The 15,960-nt window shown below is 51.6% G+C and overlaps 1 protein-coding gene across 19 annotated transcripts in view; it reads right to left on the bottom strand.

Moving 5' to 3' along the window:
* Positions 1-15,960, bottom strand: part of LOC125325203 (collagen alpha-1(VII) chain-like) — a 93,545-nt gene that overhangs the window by 69,124 nt on the left and 8,461 nt on the right. For 18 of the 19 annotated variants that reach the window (XR_007203232.1, XR_007203233.1, XM_048302027.1 and 15 more), the window contains exons 3-11: positions 11,359-11,491; positions 8,194-8,374; positions 7,490-7,649; positions 6,691-6,784; positions 5,551-5,724; positions 4,438-4,598; positions 3,373-3,502; positions 887-1,003; positions 213-368 (exon numbers count right to left, since the gene is read on the bottom strand). Coding sequence is in view for 17 of the 19 variants with exons in the window: in XM_048302027.1 (XP_048157984.1) it covers positions 213-368; positions 887-1,003; positions 3,373-3,502; positions 4,438-4,598; positions 5,551-5,724; positions 6,691-6,784; positions 7,490-7,649; positions 8,194-8,374; positions 11,359-11,428 (1,243 nt within the window). In the remaining 2 variants the exon portion in view is untranslated. Of the gene's footprint in view, positions 1-212; positions 369-886; positions 1,004-3,372; positions 3,503-4,437; positions 4,599-5,550; positions 5,725-6,690; positions 6,785-7,489; positions 7,650-8,193; positions 8,375-11,358; positions 11,492-15,124; positions 15,329-15,960 lie in introns of all 19 variants that reach the window. The other variant, XM_048302028.1, reaches the window with a different exon arrangement.

Raw genomic sequence — 15,960 nt, 5'->3', positions numbered from 1 at the left:
CAACCTTGTGCAGTGTGGGTGCAAAACAGGAGGGAAAATGATCTCCCACCCTTCCCCCAGGCTGCAGGATGATGGTGTTGAGGACGTCCACGTCCATGAAGCAAGAGTTAGGATGGAGTTGGGAAGGTCCTGGTGCATGAGGGCACCAACTCTGAGGTGGGGACACAACACCTGGGAACAAAAGGGACCAACCACGGGGTCGCAGCTCTTACGTGTCCTTCCCAGAGCAGCCACGGGCTGGCTCGGGCCCTCAGCATACACGGCATAGATGCTGATGCTGTATTCCCGGTCCTCCTGCAGGTTTTCCAGCACGTGGGAAGAGACGTCGCCCCGCAGGATCTGCTCGAAGGTCGTCCCGGGCTTGTTGGCTGCAAAATCAAGGAGAAAAGGGATGGTGAAGCCTTCCCATGAAGGAATCCCATGGGAATGTCTTCACACTGTGGAGATGGCTCAGGGGCACGGTTGGAGTTTCCCAATCCATGTGGTGTTGCTGGGAATTTTGGCTGTGCTGTCCCAGCCCTCAGAGCCCACAGAGGAGAGCGGGAGCCATCCCGAAGGTTTGAACTCATCCCAAATCCCCACCAGAGCAGGCACTTGAGTGGGAAAAACATCTGGATGTGGCAGGGCAAACAACGAATTCACGGCATCACCCTCAGCTTGTTCTTCCAAGAGAAGTCCTTCCAAGGACTCTCCTCTGTCCTGGAGGAACCACAGTGTTTGGCAAAGTCTATCCTGGACTCATTCCAGAGTCACGCCAGGAATTAACAGCACCTTCCCTGTCCTTGGGTCACTCCTCCTTTTAAAGCAAACACCACGATAAAATAAGAAAAATCAATAAAAATGGGTTAAAATTAATACAATTAATAAAAAATTAATAAAAACTCACCCCTGGGGATGTAGATCTTGTAGCCCTCCAGTTTGCCAAGGGGAGGTGTCCAAGCCACCTTCAGGCTGAAAAGTCCTTCTTCTATCACACGGAAATTGGTGACCGGAGGCACTGGAGCTGTGGGGACACAAAAATAAGGCAGAAATGGAGGTGGCAGTGCCGGAATAATGGAAAAGATCCTTCAAAATTCTTTTGTCTTCAGGCACAGAGAGACACAGAGAGGAGAAGCACCAACTCTCCCTCAGCTGATGCCTTAAAATCAACAATCCCCCTCCTACCAACCCTTTGTCCCCCAAAAATAGGGATGGACCATCCCAAGGCAGAAAGTTTGGGAGTTTTCTCTGGGAATGGTGTTGGGATCTGAAATATCCACCCCCCAGGCAGAGAACATCTACCCCGGGCAGGGGAAACTCCGCAGTTCTTGCAGACTGAGCAGGAATCAAAGCCATGAATCAAACCCTGCTTTGCTCCCACAGCCACAATTCCAAGGGAGAGGAGCCCATTTGGATCCAGCCAGCCACGGCAGACGGATTTATAGCTCCTGCCTCTGGCTTCATGTTGGGGATAATAAGAAGAGAGATCAAATGGCTTCATTTCCACCCATAAAGACATTCCATCTTCTCCCTGGCAAGTACAGATGAGTCAACCTCATTGAGGAGCTTTATTTATTCATCCTGTCAGAGACCTTCCCTCAAGGAGACAAACAATCCCAGACATCGCAGGGGCTGCGGGGAGGAACAAAAGGCAGGGAAGAAAGGAATAATTCTTTAAAAAAACCCTCGGGCAAAGCAGGGTTGGTGCTTCATCCAGGGAGGGGAGTGGGATTAGTGAACCCCCTAAATTCTGAAAATCCCTAAAAGCAGAGACCATAAAAGTCCAGTCCAACTTTCAAATGGTCTCCTGACGTATCCCTATAGCCTTTCTTGGGAACTGAGATTCCTCCTTTGGGTGGGGACACCCCTCAAAGTCACCCCTTGAGGGTCAGCAGAAGAGATTTCCCCCTTGGTCTGGGTGAATGACATCAATCTCTACTTTAAAAATTGGGGTTTTTTGCTGATTTTATTACAATTACTTTAATAGTTATCATACTAAATCATTAATTTTAATACAAACATCCCTGTTTGCCATCTTTAATCCTTGGACCTAAGGTTCAACCACACCTCTATAAATGCTTAGATTTAATCCGTTGACAATACGGGGCTGGGACTGGATCCAGCCCCATCCAGTCTCCTCTTGGAGAAGTTTGGAAAGCAAAGAGGTTCTTCCTGCACCTCAGGACTCAATAGAAGCTTCTCTAATAAACTTTGAAGCTCCACCTCCACCCATGCCACCATCCATGCATCCATCCATCCATCCATTCCTCCATCCATCAATCATTCATCCTCCATCCATCCATCCATCCATCCATCCCTCATCCATCCATCCATCATCCATCCACCCATCCATCTGCCCATCCACCCATCATCATCCATCCATCCCTCATCCATCCATCCGTCCCACCATCATCCATCCATCCATCCATCCCTCATCCACCCATCCATCCATCCATCCATCCATCCCTCATCCATCCATCCCTCATCCATCCATCCATCCGTCCCACCATCATCCACCCATCCATCATCCATCCATCCCTCATCCATCCATCCATCCATCATCCATCCATCCATCCATCCCTCATCCACCCATCCATCCATCCATCCATCATCCATCCATCCATCCGTCCCACCATCATCCACCCATGCATCCATCCATCCATCCATCATCCATCCATCCCTCATCCATCCATCCATCCATCATCCATCCATCCATCCCTCATCCACCCATCCATCCATCCATCCATCATCCATCCATCCATCTGTCCCACCATCATCCACCCATGCATCCATCCATCCATCCACCCATCGTCATCCATCCATCCATCATCCATCCATCCATCCATCCATCCCTCATCTATCCATCATCATCATCCCTCATCCATCCATCCCTCATCCATCCATCCATCCGTCCCACCATCATCCACCCATCCATCATCCATCCATCCCTCATCCATCCATCCATCCATCATCCACCCATCCACCCATCCATCCATCCACCCATCCATCCATCCCTCATCCATCCATCCGTCCCACCATCATCCACCCATCCATCCATCCCTCCATCCATCCCTCATCCATCCATCCATCCATCCACCTATCCATCCATCCACCCATCCACCCATCCCTCATCCATCCATCCATCTGTCCATCCACCCATCATCATCCAGCCTCCATCCATTCGTCCATCCATCCATCCATCCATCCCTCATCCATCCATCTACCCATCCACTCATCATCATCCATCCATCCATCCATCCATCCATCCATCCATCCATCCATCCATCCCTCCCTCCCTCCCTCCCTCCATCCCTCCACCCATCCATCCACGCCTCTCTCCTCTCCAGCTTTGGGGTGGGTGTTTTCCTCAGGGGTGGCCCAGGGGACACTCACTTGTTTTCCCTTTGACGGCTGCCGGCTCCCCGAGGGTCCCTCCATAGCTGGCCCTCACCGTGAGCACGTATTTGGTGCTGGGCTTCAGATCTGTCACCAGCACCGTGGTTGTGTCCCCATCCACCTCCATCTGTCACACAGGGGGACAAGGGACACCGTTACACCACCACAGCAGAACATCAGGTCAGCAGCACCTCCCACACCTGCTCAAGGTGACTTCCATGAGCAGGAGCCTCTTAAAACCCTGACTCATATGTTGTGATCCTTAAATTGTGGAATAGCCCATGGAATAAAACATGGAGAACACGTTAAGGCTAAAGGTGATCTCAAAGTCCTTTGAAGAAAAGGAAGGAAATAAAGTTCCTTTTAAGCTCAGAGAAGGAAATGTTGATGTAACCCGAGGGCAAGAGACGGAAACAGAACTTCTGGGTTTTCCCTGTTATTATGAGATCTTGAAGCTGTCAAGGATCATCATCCCAGTTAAATACAACCTTAATAATTAATACAATTAATAATCTTCACCTTAATAATTTAAACTTTCATAGCTTTGTTCTATTATTAGGAATCAAAGCTTTTAGGGCAAATATTGTCTACCCTTCAGCTTTGATCCCAAACTTCGTGCAGTGTGGGATGAGCTGGAGAACACTGCAGCATCCCTCACACAAGGACATGGAAAATCCTGAAACCTATGGAGATCTTACCAAAATGAACAACCTTGGCAGCAGGAAGATGGGATTGAGTGGTGATATCATAAAGGTAAGGAGAGAAAGGATTGGATATTGGGAAGATTGGGTGTCACCACCTAACCCAGCATGACCCCCCAACATTGGGAACTGAACCCCAACACTGGGAATTGAAACTGGTGGATCCCATGGTGGATCTACACCTTCACTTTAACCCTCAGGAATTCCTGCCAATCCCATTGTGCCAGGATGGCTGAGGGATGTGGTGCCACCTCCTAATCCGGCTGTGCCATCAACATGGGATGAATCCCCAACTTTGGGAACTGAACCCCAACACTGGGAACTGAAACTGGTGCCCTGGAAAACGGGAACACAACCCTACCTGTCGCTGGTGCTCGGGGTCCGGCTGTCCCGGGGGCAGCGAGGGGTGGACATGGACATGGTACCCTGTCACCCTGCCCGTGGCTGCCACCCACGAGAGCCTCAGGGAGCTGTGGCTGTGCTCGCTGACACGCAGCTCCCGGGGGCCCAGGATCTGCTCAGCTGCAAAAACACAAAGGAAAGAGCTTGGATTGGATTCAAACATGTGGAAGTTCATGGAGTCAACATATTCCACACAGAGAAATTGCTTAGGCTGGGAGCACAGGGACACTTGGGATCTGTTTCCAGACAGGAGATGCTCCAGCAGAATTTTTTTGGCCAATTTTTTGACAGCACAAAGGGGGAAATCAGAACTGGTTCTGGTTACACTTCCCCAGTGAACACCTGGTGAATGCACAAGGCAGCAGCTCCTCCCTGCCCTTCTCTTTCCTGACACTGGACGAACCTGCCAGGAAGCTTGGACTCTCCATGGAATGTCACAGGAAGCCCTGAAGTACTGCAGTACTGCAGAAGAAGCCAAAAAAAGAGACCCTTTAAAGTCTCAGGTGATGTTCTCCCCATTTCTGCCCCAAGCTTTTAACTCAGCTCCTCAGGAGCTCATGAGCCAAGAAGGGGCAGGAATTCAGTGCCATCACCTCTGGATTCACTGCAGCATCAGGATCTCTTTGAGGAGACATCTGGATCTCTTTGGAAATCTCTTTGGAGATCCCTTTGGAAATCCCTTTGGTTGCTCTTTGCATTTTCTGCAAGGAATGAAGTTCCTGCTGAGACCTCGAGCTGGGCTGCCAGAATTCCCTGTGACAATCCCACGACGAAAATACCCCAAGGAGCAGAAATACTGCCCCATCCCATTGCTGCTCCTTTTGTTTGATCCAGCATCAAAATTCCCAGGAATCTGGTATCCCTAAACAAACCATGGAGAGGCAGCCACAAGAAGAACACCCAGGAGCACTGTCCCAAAGCAGGAGCTGCTCCATGAGCTGGTCGCTCCTCTAGGATAACCCAACCCCTCAAGCTCCCTCAGAGGGATGTGGGAGGTTCATCCCCATGGAAGAACATCCAGAGGGTGGTCTGAGCAGACGGAAAGCAGGATCAGGGGAGAACCTGGACACACCTTGCACCCTCTGCTTGACAGGACGTGGTGGCTCTGAGGCGGTGAAGCAGAGCCTCCGAGAGAGTTTGGGAGCCACGTTTGGGAGCAGCTGGAAATCTTCCACGTAAAGCACGTGCTCCGCAGCGGGATCTGAAGCAATCCTGCCCAGCTCGTTCTTGTCAGCATCCTTAATCCCTAGGGGAAGGAAAGAGCAGGAAAAGAGGACATCAAACACCATCCATGGGGCAGGGCAGGCTTTGGAAAGGGGGAGCAACGTCCTGGACTTTGAGACCAATTTTGGGTTGTGCTGCCAAGGAAAAGAAGGGAACAAGGAATGGAGTCTCAAGCTGGATGGGAGAAGCAGAGGAAGCCTCTTCCACCAGGGAAAAGAGGTCAGGATTTCTCCAGAGGTGTCACAGAGATTGTCCCAGGGCTGCTCATGGGCTGAGAGGTGGGGAAATAAAGGAACAGGGCAGGATCCAGCCTCGTCCTTCCCATTGGACACAGAGACATTCCTGTGCTGAGCAGACAATTCCAGCGTGTTCCTGTGGCTGAACTAAAAAAAAGGGGGGAACAACAACCCACCCAAGAAACCAATCCTTCCCCAGTTTTCACCTCACATGGCTTCAAATTGACCTGGTTGCTCTTGGTAACGAAATCCCACCACCATTCCTGTCATTCCCTGAAATACTTGGGGAAGGATTTGACTGGTGGGATCTCACTCTTGGGGGTGGGGAGAGCAATGGAACCTTTCCTTGCTCATGGAATTATTCTGAGGGACATTTCTGAGTCAGTCTCTGAACCCTGTTAAGAGAAACCTTCAGAAGCAAAAGCGTTTTGAGGCTGGTTTTTTTTTTTTTGATGTCACATTGAAACATTTTGAAATTTATGGAACCTTTTATTGAACACCTTCTGAATTCCCAAGTGGCTTTGACAGATGCAAAATCCCAGATTCCCACTGAATAAATCAGTTATTGACAACAACAACAATACCCAAGAAAACAACAACAAAATGTTGATTTTCCTGGACTTGCAGTGTTTCCAAAGGCGGAGCCTGGGGGTGGGGGCAGTTTTTAGGGAAGAAGGTGTTGTGAGTCAGGAATATTCTCCAGGGAGAAGAATCAGGGTTGGTCACACAGAGGTTTTGATGGCCTCACGTACCCACAGCAAACGCTGTCACCCCCCCATCCTGCAGGACCTGGGCTCCCTCTTCCACGGAATCGCTGGATTTCCCATCCGTGAGCACAACCAGCACCTGCAAGAGTTGGGATAAGAGCCAGGGAAGGAACAACACAACATCAGGAGGTCACAGTGACAGCTGTGGGCTTTCACACTGATGAAATCCCTCAAAATGAAATCCTTCAAAACCCAACACCTCTGGGGAAACTCCCACGGAATCACTTCCACGAGCTGGGAAGGAGCAGAGCTGCTCCCAACAGCATCTTCTCTGCATGTCCCTCCTGCCCTTGTGCCTCACCTCTGCTTGGGCAGCAATTCCAGGAGGAAATTCCTGCCAGCACAGGAGAGGATTCATCCCTACAAATCCTCATGAGCAGCTCCTAAGGGAGCTCTAGGTTTGGATTAGATATTAGGAAGGAATCTTCCCTGTGGAGAGGGACAACTTGCAAGATCATGGGGTGACAGGACAAAGTGGGAATGGCTTCCCACTGCCAGAGGCCAGGGATGGATGGGAAACAGGGAAGGAAATCCTGGCTGGGAGGGTGGGGAGGGGCTGGAATGGAATTCCCAGAGCAGCTGTGGCTGCCCCTGGATCCCTGGAAGTGTCCAAGGCCAGGCTGGACATTGGGGCTTGGAGCAGCCTGGGACAGTGGGAGGTGTCCCTGTCTATGGCAGGGGGGTGGTATTGGATGGGCTTTGGGATTCTCTTCCAACCCAAAACATTCCAGGATTCTGGGATGACTCCACTGCTCCCTGGACAGCACCTCAGGAGCTCACCCACCTTTGCCGCCTCCTCTCTCAGGATGTCCTGGTGGGACAAAGCCTGAGCTGCAAACGCCAGGGCTGAGCCTGTTTGGAGGCTGCTGCCTTTGGAGGAGAGATCCCGAATTGCATCCAGCATTTCTTTGATGGTCCCGTAATCCGTGAGCTCAATGCTCATCCTGGGAATGAGAAATGGGGGAATAAAGAGCAAGGGATGCACTGAAAATGGCAATAACCAGTGATAATGTTGACATTTAGTTTCCAGTTGCCCAGAGCAGCTGTGGCTGCCCCTGGATCCCTGGCAGTGTCCAAGGCCAGGCTGGACATTGGGGCTTGGAGCAGCCTGGGATAGGGGGAGGTGTCCCTGCCCATGGCAGCTGGAATGAAATGGTCTTGAAGGGCCCTTCCCACCCAAACCATTCCATGGATTTAACTCATGACAAGAAGTTCTCTTTACAGTGGTCAGGGCAGTGCAGGGAACGAGCCCCAGACCGTGGTACCACAACCCAGGACCTAAACTTAATGGAATTTAATGGAATTTCAATGTCAAACCCTTCCTTCCCGCCCTGGAAGGATTCCCTGTGGCCGAGCACCTCTGGATGACTCCGCTGAGGGTTCCACTCTTGCTCAGTGGCTCCCCAGAGCTGCAGGAGCTCTTTATCCATGGCCATGAGCTGGATTCCAGGAATCCAGCAGTGGCTGGAGGAGGATGGACAGACCCACCTTGGTGTCTCCCCGTACAGAGCCAGGCCCAGCCGGACGCCTCCTCTTCCCATCTCCGTGTTCTCGAAGGATCTGGCCACGCTCCCGATGAAATCCCGGAGCAGCCGGGAGCTCTCTGTCCCTGCGCCCTCCGACAGCCCAACGAGGAACAGAACATCGGCCACCTCTGATGTCCTGCAGGCTGGGGGACAAGAGGGACAGGGAGGTTCATCCCACACCATGGAATGAGGAAACCCCCCCCGGAGCCACCTGAATTCCCAGGATACCGAAGGGAAGGGAGAGAGATGGAGGGACCGTGTTTAGGTGCTTCCCAGAGCAACAAGTGCTGTGTTTTCCTGAATTTCCTCTGAATTCCTCCTTTGGATGTTCTGACCCAGGAGAAGTTTCTCATCCAGAGATGCCCCATCCCGGGAAGCATCGGGCAGGGTGGGACTAAATCACCTTTAAAAGGCGCCTTCCAACTCCAACTATTCCATGATTTAAACAACGAATCCCAAATTCCAGCTCCATCGAAGCTTGCAGGTCTGTAGGACCCTCTGGAAGCCTGGGGATTCCGTCTTCCCAGAGGCACACACAGAGCCCTGAGCCACCCCCAACCGAAATTCGGGAATGTGGCAGCTCTGCCATCCCATCAACCATCCCGGGATTCATATCAGGGCCACCTCTGGAGATGTGGCACCACCCCACCCTGGGCATGAGCAGCACCTTGTGCAAAGAACGAACAATTGGAGCGGTTTTCCAAGCTATCTCATGACAGCTCCGACGGCAGGGAAGGGACAGGAGTACAGGGAAATTTCCTTAAGCACCATCAAGGCATTTTTCCCTTCCCAGTGTTCCCTCCTTACTGAATTCCCTATTTTTTAGGCGTTCCATAAATCCATTTCAGCGACAGGAATCTGATGACTTTTCGGGACGCTTCAACTCACGAAGGCTCTGCGAAGGATATGGAAAATTTGCATTTTTCCTTGGAATTTCTCTCCCTTGCAGGCAGTTATTCCAGACCCTGCTGGAGGAGGGAGTTAGATCTTCCTCACCGAGATCGGGCTCAACCTTGTCCCATTTTTTTCCCTGTTTTTTGTCATTTCGGATTTTATCCAGCCTTGACTTTCACCTGCAGGTCTGGACTTGCCCCAGCCGGGCTGGAGAATCTGTCCCAGTTTCCAGGGAGAGGAGCTGGCTGTGTTTCCCAGGATTCTGCTGCACATGGGAAACCTGTTTTAACCTGACCTCTTCAATTCCCTGGACTTTTATCCCATTCCTACCAGCAGGATCCCCAAAGGGCTCGGAAATATTCAGGTTTTGTGCTGTCCCTCATTGCTGCACCCCTGATCAATCCCCTTTGGCCACCAGCAGGAGAAGGGATCATTTTCCAGCTGTGGATGGATGTTATCCAAGGATTTGGTGGTTTTCATTCTTCTTTGTGCCTCCTGAGTTCTTCCCAACTTTGTTTACTGCAGAAAAATAGGGATTGGCTCTTTTGGGGTTAAAATAGGGAATACAAAGCACTTTTCCTTGAGGAAAAACAGGAGACAATTATTTCAGTTTTTCTTTCCACAGATTTTCCTTGTCCAGGGAGTCTTGGAAGCAGCTCAGCTGCTCATGGATCACCACGAGCTCCTTTCCCAGCTGCTGTTTCTATCTTGGATCTATTCCTTTTCCTCAGCTTTGGGATTTTGATATCCTTGTTCCCCCAGAAAGACTTGGAGGGAAGCAAATCCCAGTCCTGATCTCCATCCTCGGGCCTGGTGGAAATCCTTCAGCAGCTTCCCAAGGTAACCACACCCTGTACTCCCACAAGAAATTCCCAAGAAAATCCAGAACCACCCACCTCTCGGAGCCACTCCGGAAAGCGCCGATTTTCCTGCTTTTTTGGCCCCAGTTTGGGAAATATCCTCAAAATCGGTATCAGAGGGGGTCTTTGCTGCCTCATCCACATCCCAAATTCCCAGAGAGCCACCTCCATCCATCCCGATTCCTGAGAGTCTTCCTCACCCCACCCTCATTTGCATCCAGGGAAAATGAGGAGGACAACAACAAATTTGGGATTCCAAAGGGCAGGATGGTGCCCTTTTCCCTATAAAGGGGCAATCCCAGCACGTTGTGGGCGCTTTCCAGCTTGGCAAAAAATTCCCAAAAACCAGGAACCGCTGCTTGGATCAAACACCTGGAGCTGTCATGGGAAATGTGGGATGTTCAAGATCTTTGGATTGGTACCTTCTGGAGAAAATCCCACCCGGACAGCTCTATTAATCACAGGGGGATAGGATTGGATCTGGAATTTTCCATGCACCTCCAAACCGATCCAGTTCCATCCATCACAGCTTTCCCCGAGACATCTCCGAACGTTGATTTATTGCCCTGCTCCCAGCTCAGAATTAAACAGCATTAGAGTCGAGTTTATTGGTTAATTGATGGACAGCAGCTTAATCAAGTTAATTCCGGAGCCAATGCCAAAGATTCCATTAACTCCTTGTGGAATTTAACGGATTTAGATGGATTTGCACCTCCAAACCTGGGAGTTGTTGGAAAAAGAAGGATCCCACCCAGCCTGGGACAATCCTGGGAACTCTGGATTAGCTCTGGAGGATGGATCTCCCCTCCTGAGACCAAAACCACACCCTGGGTCATCCATGAGGCTTTTCCTTGGAATTCTTTTGCCTCCTGCTTTTTGGATCCAGCCCCTCATCCCCAAAAACTCTTTGTGGGCTTGCATGGAGCTGGGGACAGGTGAATCCTTGAGCTATCCCAGCTCCCTGGAAAGTAGGAGAAGGATTCAAGGCTTCCTTGAGGATTTTCCTCTCCCATTTCCTGTGTGGAGGCTGGAAGCAGGTCCTGGAATTCAGAGGAGGAATCAGGATGGGATTTGTTTTCCCTTTCTCCCCACTTTCCTCTGGAGCAGGAGGCAGGACAGAGGCAGGACACTGATCCCTGATTTCTCCATAAATCCCAGAGCAGGAATTCAGGCCCTGAATTCCTTTGGAGGCGCTCTGTTATCCTGGTGATCCCAGTCCTAAATGGGAATTAACGGCATCACAGCTCCACCCCAACACATCCACGTGCGGATCCATGCCAGGAGCAGGAAAAGCTGCTTGGAAAAGGCATTGGAAGTGTCCCAGGTGCTGCCCCCGAGGTGACCCAGGCATCCCTTGTCACTTTGTCACTCACCTTCATGAGCAGCCCCAGCTCCGAAGGGCCCCGCGGCCACTGCCAGGACAAGGATCTGGGCACACAACATTCCCCTCGGGAAGCAGCTCCCGGAAATCCCTGGAGTCAGCACAGGGCCTGGAGAGTCCCTCACCTGCAGAGGGAAAGAGGTTGGAGCTGGGGCCACCCGTGGGCGATGCTCCCACCCACCCTCAGTGCCAGGAAAAGCTTTTCTCCCGCTAAAAAGGCTCCTCTTGGCTTGGAAACTTGGGATTAAAATCCAGAAATCTTTGAATTCCTTCATTTCTTTGCTAATGCCAAGAGCTCAGCTTTGTTCCTGCCTTTCCCAACACCCACCCAAGGCAACGAAGCCCAAATGTGGTGGGATAAAAGCAGGAGGCGCTTCCTGCCTCAAATAATCCGGGAGAAAAGGCCAGGAAAATCAGGAATCACCTGATCCAACCCTGTTCCCCAGGCTCCTAAATCCAGGATGAACTTCCCAAGGATCCAGCCAGAGGGGTCTGGAATTCTGGTTATTGCTGGTGGTTTAATGACTCCCTAAAATTGCTGCAGAATTCCCCCTCTGGAAAACAGGGAATTCTCTCTATGGAGCAGAAGTGCCGCTGCCAAAAGGAATTTTATTCTTTCTTTTAATGGCAAATCAAAACTTCTTCTCCTGCTCTGAGCCTCACCTGCTCCCAGGGAGGCACGGAAAACTTCCAGGATGGAAATTATGGATTCGGGGGGCGGGGAAAAAAATCCCAATGGCTTCATCCCAGCTTTGCTCTTTTCCAGGGATTCCGTTCCAATTAACACCATGGATTAATGAGAATAAAGACCCCCTCTAAGATTCCTGTGACAAGGAATGTTCTGGGAGTTTGGGATGGAGGATTTCAGCTTGGAAGCATCCAGGGGAAAAGCAGGAAAACACCTGGAGAGTCCTGGAAATGACATCCAGACCCTCCTCTCCTTTTTCCCACTCCGTGGTGGCTCCCATGAATCCGATTTTCCCATTAAAAACACCTGTTTTGCTAAATTTAGCGGCTTTTCCAAGCAGAAAATTCCAGTCAGGTGTTTCTCAGGAATTTAATCTCCAAGCAGGATCTTTCTCCCTTTCCAAGAGGCAGAATCCGAGGGAAAAAAATCTTGGATTTGCCTGTGCAGCTGCTGCAAACAGCAAAGGAGGGTTCGGTGCTCCAATTCCCGCAAGGAATTCCAGGAGAGCAGTGAAGGTTTGGGATGTATGACTCCAAAGGGGAATTTTGTCGGGAATCGCCGCTCATCAGACGGATTCACGGGACAAAGAACGAGATGTTGGCAGTTTTGTCACCCCACTGCCACGTGGGGCATGCAGGGAATGTTCATCCAGGTTTGCTAATCTTTCTTCCCTTAAAAAAAGGTGGAATGGGATTAAATATCCTCAAGAAGGGAACATCTCCGGGGGAGGGGGGGCAGGATTCATGGATAAGGAGAGGTGGGGATGTGTGGGAAAAGCGTTGAATTTGAAGGAAGTGGGGGTTAAAAAAAGGGGGAAAAGGGGTTGGGAAGCGCTGGATGAAGGGATGGAGTGCTTGGCTGGCAGCCAGGGCTGCACCACTCCGGTTATTCCAGCTGGAGCTTTCCCAGGTTATTCCCATTCCCAAGTGCTCCTGAGGGGAACAGGAGCCGGGACAAAGGAAACAAAGATCCCAAAGATCCTGCATCCCCTGGGAGCCTCCTGGGTTCAGGGCAGCAGGGATTCTCTGAGCAGGAATCTGTTGTCCTTTCCCGGCCTCTGGATTTGCTTTTGCTGGAATAAGGGCATGGAAGGAGCCAGCAAAGAGAGCTTGGGCATGGAATTTCCACATTCCCATCTCCTCACCCAACCCCATCCGACCCCCCACGGCCAGGTGAGGAACCAGATGGGATTTAAAGTCCCTTCCAACACAAACCACTCCGTGATTCCCTGATTTAGGGGCTGGGAATGGGAAATGCTGATCCAGAGGCACCCCTGCCCGGCCAGGAAAAGATCCCGGAGTCCCTGAGCTGGAGCCAAGGATCTGAGTCCAAATCTCTGACTTTCCCTATGAATTTCATTCTTAATTCCACAGGAGGTGGAATTAAAGCCTGAGGTGAGCACAATCCAGTGGCACCCAAAAAGGACCAAATGACACCCAAAATTCCAGTGATCCCAAAACCCCAGTGATCCCAAAAATCCAGTGAGCCCAAAAAGGACCAAATGACACCCAAAACCCCAGTGATCCCAAAAATCCAGTGACACTCAAAGACCAAAAATCCAGTGATCCCAAAAAGGACCAAATGACTCCCAAAATTCCAGTGATCCCAAAAACCCAGTGACACTCAAAGACCAAAATTCCAGTGATCCCAAAAAGGACCAAATGACACCCAAAACCACAGTGATCCCAAAACCCCAGTGATCCCAAAATTCCAGTGATCCTAAAATTCCAGTGACACTCAAAAAGGACCAAAAACCCAGTGATCCCAAAAAGGACCAAATGACTCCCAAAATTCCAGTGATCCCAAAAACCCAGTGATCCCAAAAAGGACCAACTGACTCCCAAAATTCCAGTGATCCCAAAATTCCAGTGACACTCAAAAAAGACCAAAATTCCAGTGATCCCAAAATTCCAGTGACACCCAAAAAGGAGCAAATGACACCCAAAAATCCAGGACCAGATTCTGCCCATTCCATGCTCAAACCCCCTGGATGCATTGAACAGGAATTGGATTGTTCCCAAAAAACCCCAAAAAACCCCAAACCAAAGCTGTGGGAACTCTGGCGATGCCGAGAGAGCTCCCGAAATGTTTGGGTGCCACCCTGAGGCACACGGTGGCATTTTGGGATTGTCCTGGGCAGGACCAGGAGTGGGACTTTAGTGATCCTTGTGGGGCCCTTCCAACCCTGGATATTCCGTGATGCTCTGGAATCTCCTTCCCAACCTCTCTGTGATGCCCCTGAGCCACATCCCACCAGGGGAGGTGCAAAGTCATCCCAAAATTCCCATTCCAGACGGGTTTGAGGCATCTCAGCCCCTTCAGTCATCCCAAAATTCCCATTCCAGACGGGTTTGAGGCACCTTGGGCCCTTCAGTCATCCCAAAATTCCCACTCCAGATGGGTTTTTGGGCGTCTTCCTCCTCATCCTCCTGATCCTCCTCTTCCTCCCCATCAGAGCCTGCTGCCTCCTCATCGTCCCCCCTGGGAGCTGCTGCTCCTCATCCTCCTCATCTTCATCCTCCCCATCAGGGGCTGCTGCCTCCTCATCCTCATCTTCCTCCTCATTTTCCTCCTCTGGAGTTGCTGCTCCTCATCCTCCTCTTCCTCCCTATCCTCCCCCTTAGGAGCTGCTGCCTCCTCATCTTCATCCTCCCCATCAGGGCCTGCTGCTCCTCTTCCTCCTCATCCTCCTCTTCCTCCTCATCCTCCTCTTCCTCCTCATCCTCCTCATCCGGAACTGCTGCCTCCTCATCCTCCCCCTTGGGGGCTGCTGCTTCTCACCCTCCTCTTCCTCCCCATCAGGGAGCTGCTGCCTCCTCACCCTCTTCATCCTCCCCTTTGGGAGCAGCTGCCTCTTCATCTTCCTCCTCATCCTCCCCATCCTGAGCTGCTGCTCCTCACCCTCCCCTTTGGAAGCTGCTGCTGCTTCCTCCTCCTCCTCCTCCTCCTCCCCCGGCCCCTCTCCCTCCTTTCCCCCCGCAACCTGAGAGCGGCAAGAGCGGAGAAACCCCCAAGGCAGCCCAACCCCGGACGGACAAACAGCCAGCGACAGCCGGACCCCGCTGCTCACCCGGCCCCACGCCGGCTTCTCCCGCCGGGCCGGAGCGTCCCAGGATCCCTCCACCGGGAATCCGCGGCCGACAAACTTCCACAGGCTCGGGAGAAGAAGTTCTGAGGCAGGAGGAGGGGCTGCTCCAGGCGTATCCCCCCTTCCAGCTCCGATTCCCTCCCGGCAGCTGGGATGGAGCGGGAGAACGGGGATGCCACCCCCCAGCTCCGGGCAGGAATGTGGGAATGGAGAGGGGGGAGAAAGGGAGGGAAGGGGAAAAAATGGTAAGATTTTTACCTTGTGGGCATAAAAGAATAGTAATAAAATAACTGGGATGTTTGCAAGGGAAGGGGCCGGCGCAGGGAGAGGGGAAAAGTTTGTTCCCAAGGGAGTAAAAAATTCCAGGTGTCAGCACCTGGAGCGGATGGAAAACACCAGGCACGGGGTGAAAAACTGATTTATGGTTCAAATACGGGATTCTGACACGGCTGGGGGGGCTGCAGGGGCACGAGCGAGGACACCACCAATGAAATCCTGATTTGCCTCATCTCCCGACAGCAGAGATTCCTAAGGAATTGTCTCCCAGATGGGAGACTGGGAGGCAGAGAGAAACTGAGGCAGGGAAGGGAACGTTTGAGGTTCAAACATTCAGGAAACGACCCCAAAAAGGACACAAGCACCGCACTTGGCTCCTTGGGGTGGGGACAGTGGGGCGGCCCCAAAGCTCTGGGTGAGGTGGGCAGAGTCTTGTGCAGGGCTGGGAATGTGTGGGACACGTTCCATGGGGATTCCTGGAGAAGGAGATCAGCTCCAAACCGGACCCCAGGAATAAATCGGAATTCTCACCCTCCTGGGAC

The sequence above is a fragment of the Corvus hawaiiensis genome, chromosome 4 (genome assembly GCF_020740725.1).
Source record: "Corvus hawaiiensis isolate bCorHaw1 chromosome 4, bCorHaw1.pri.cur, whole genome shotgun sequence".
Lineage (NCBI taxonomy): Eukaryota > Metazoa > Chordata > Aves > Passeriformes > Corvidae > Corvus > Corvus hawaiiensis.
This window is presented reverse-complemented; position numbering and strand designations above follow the sequence as displayed.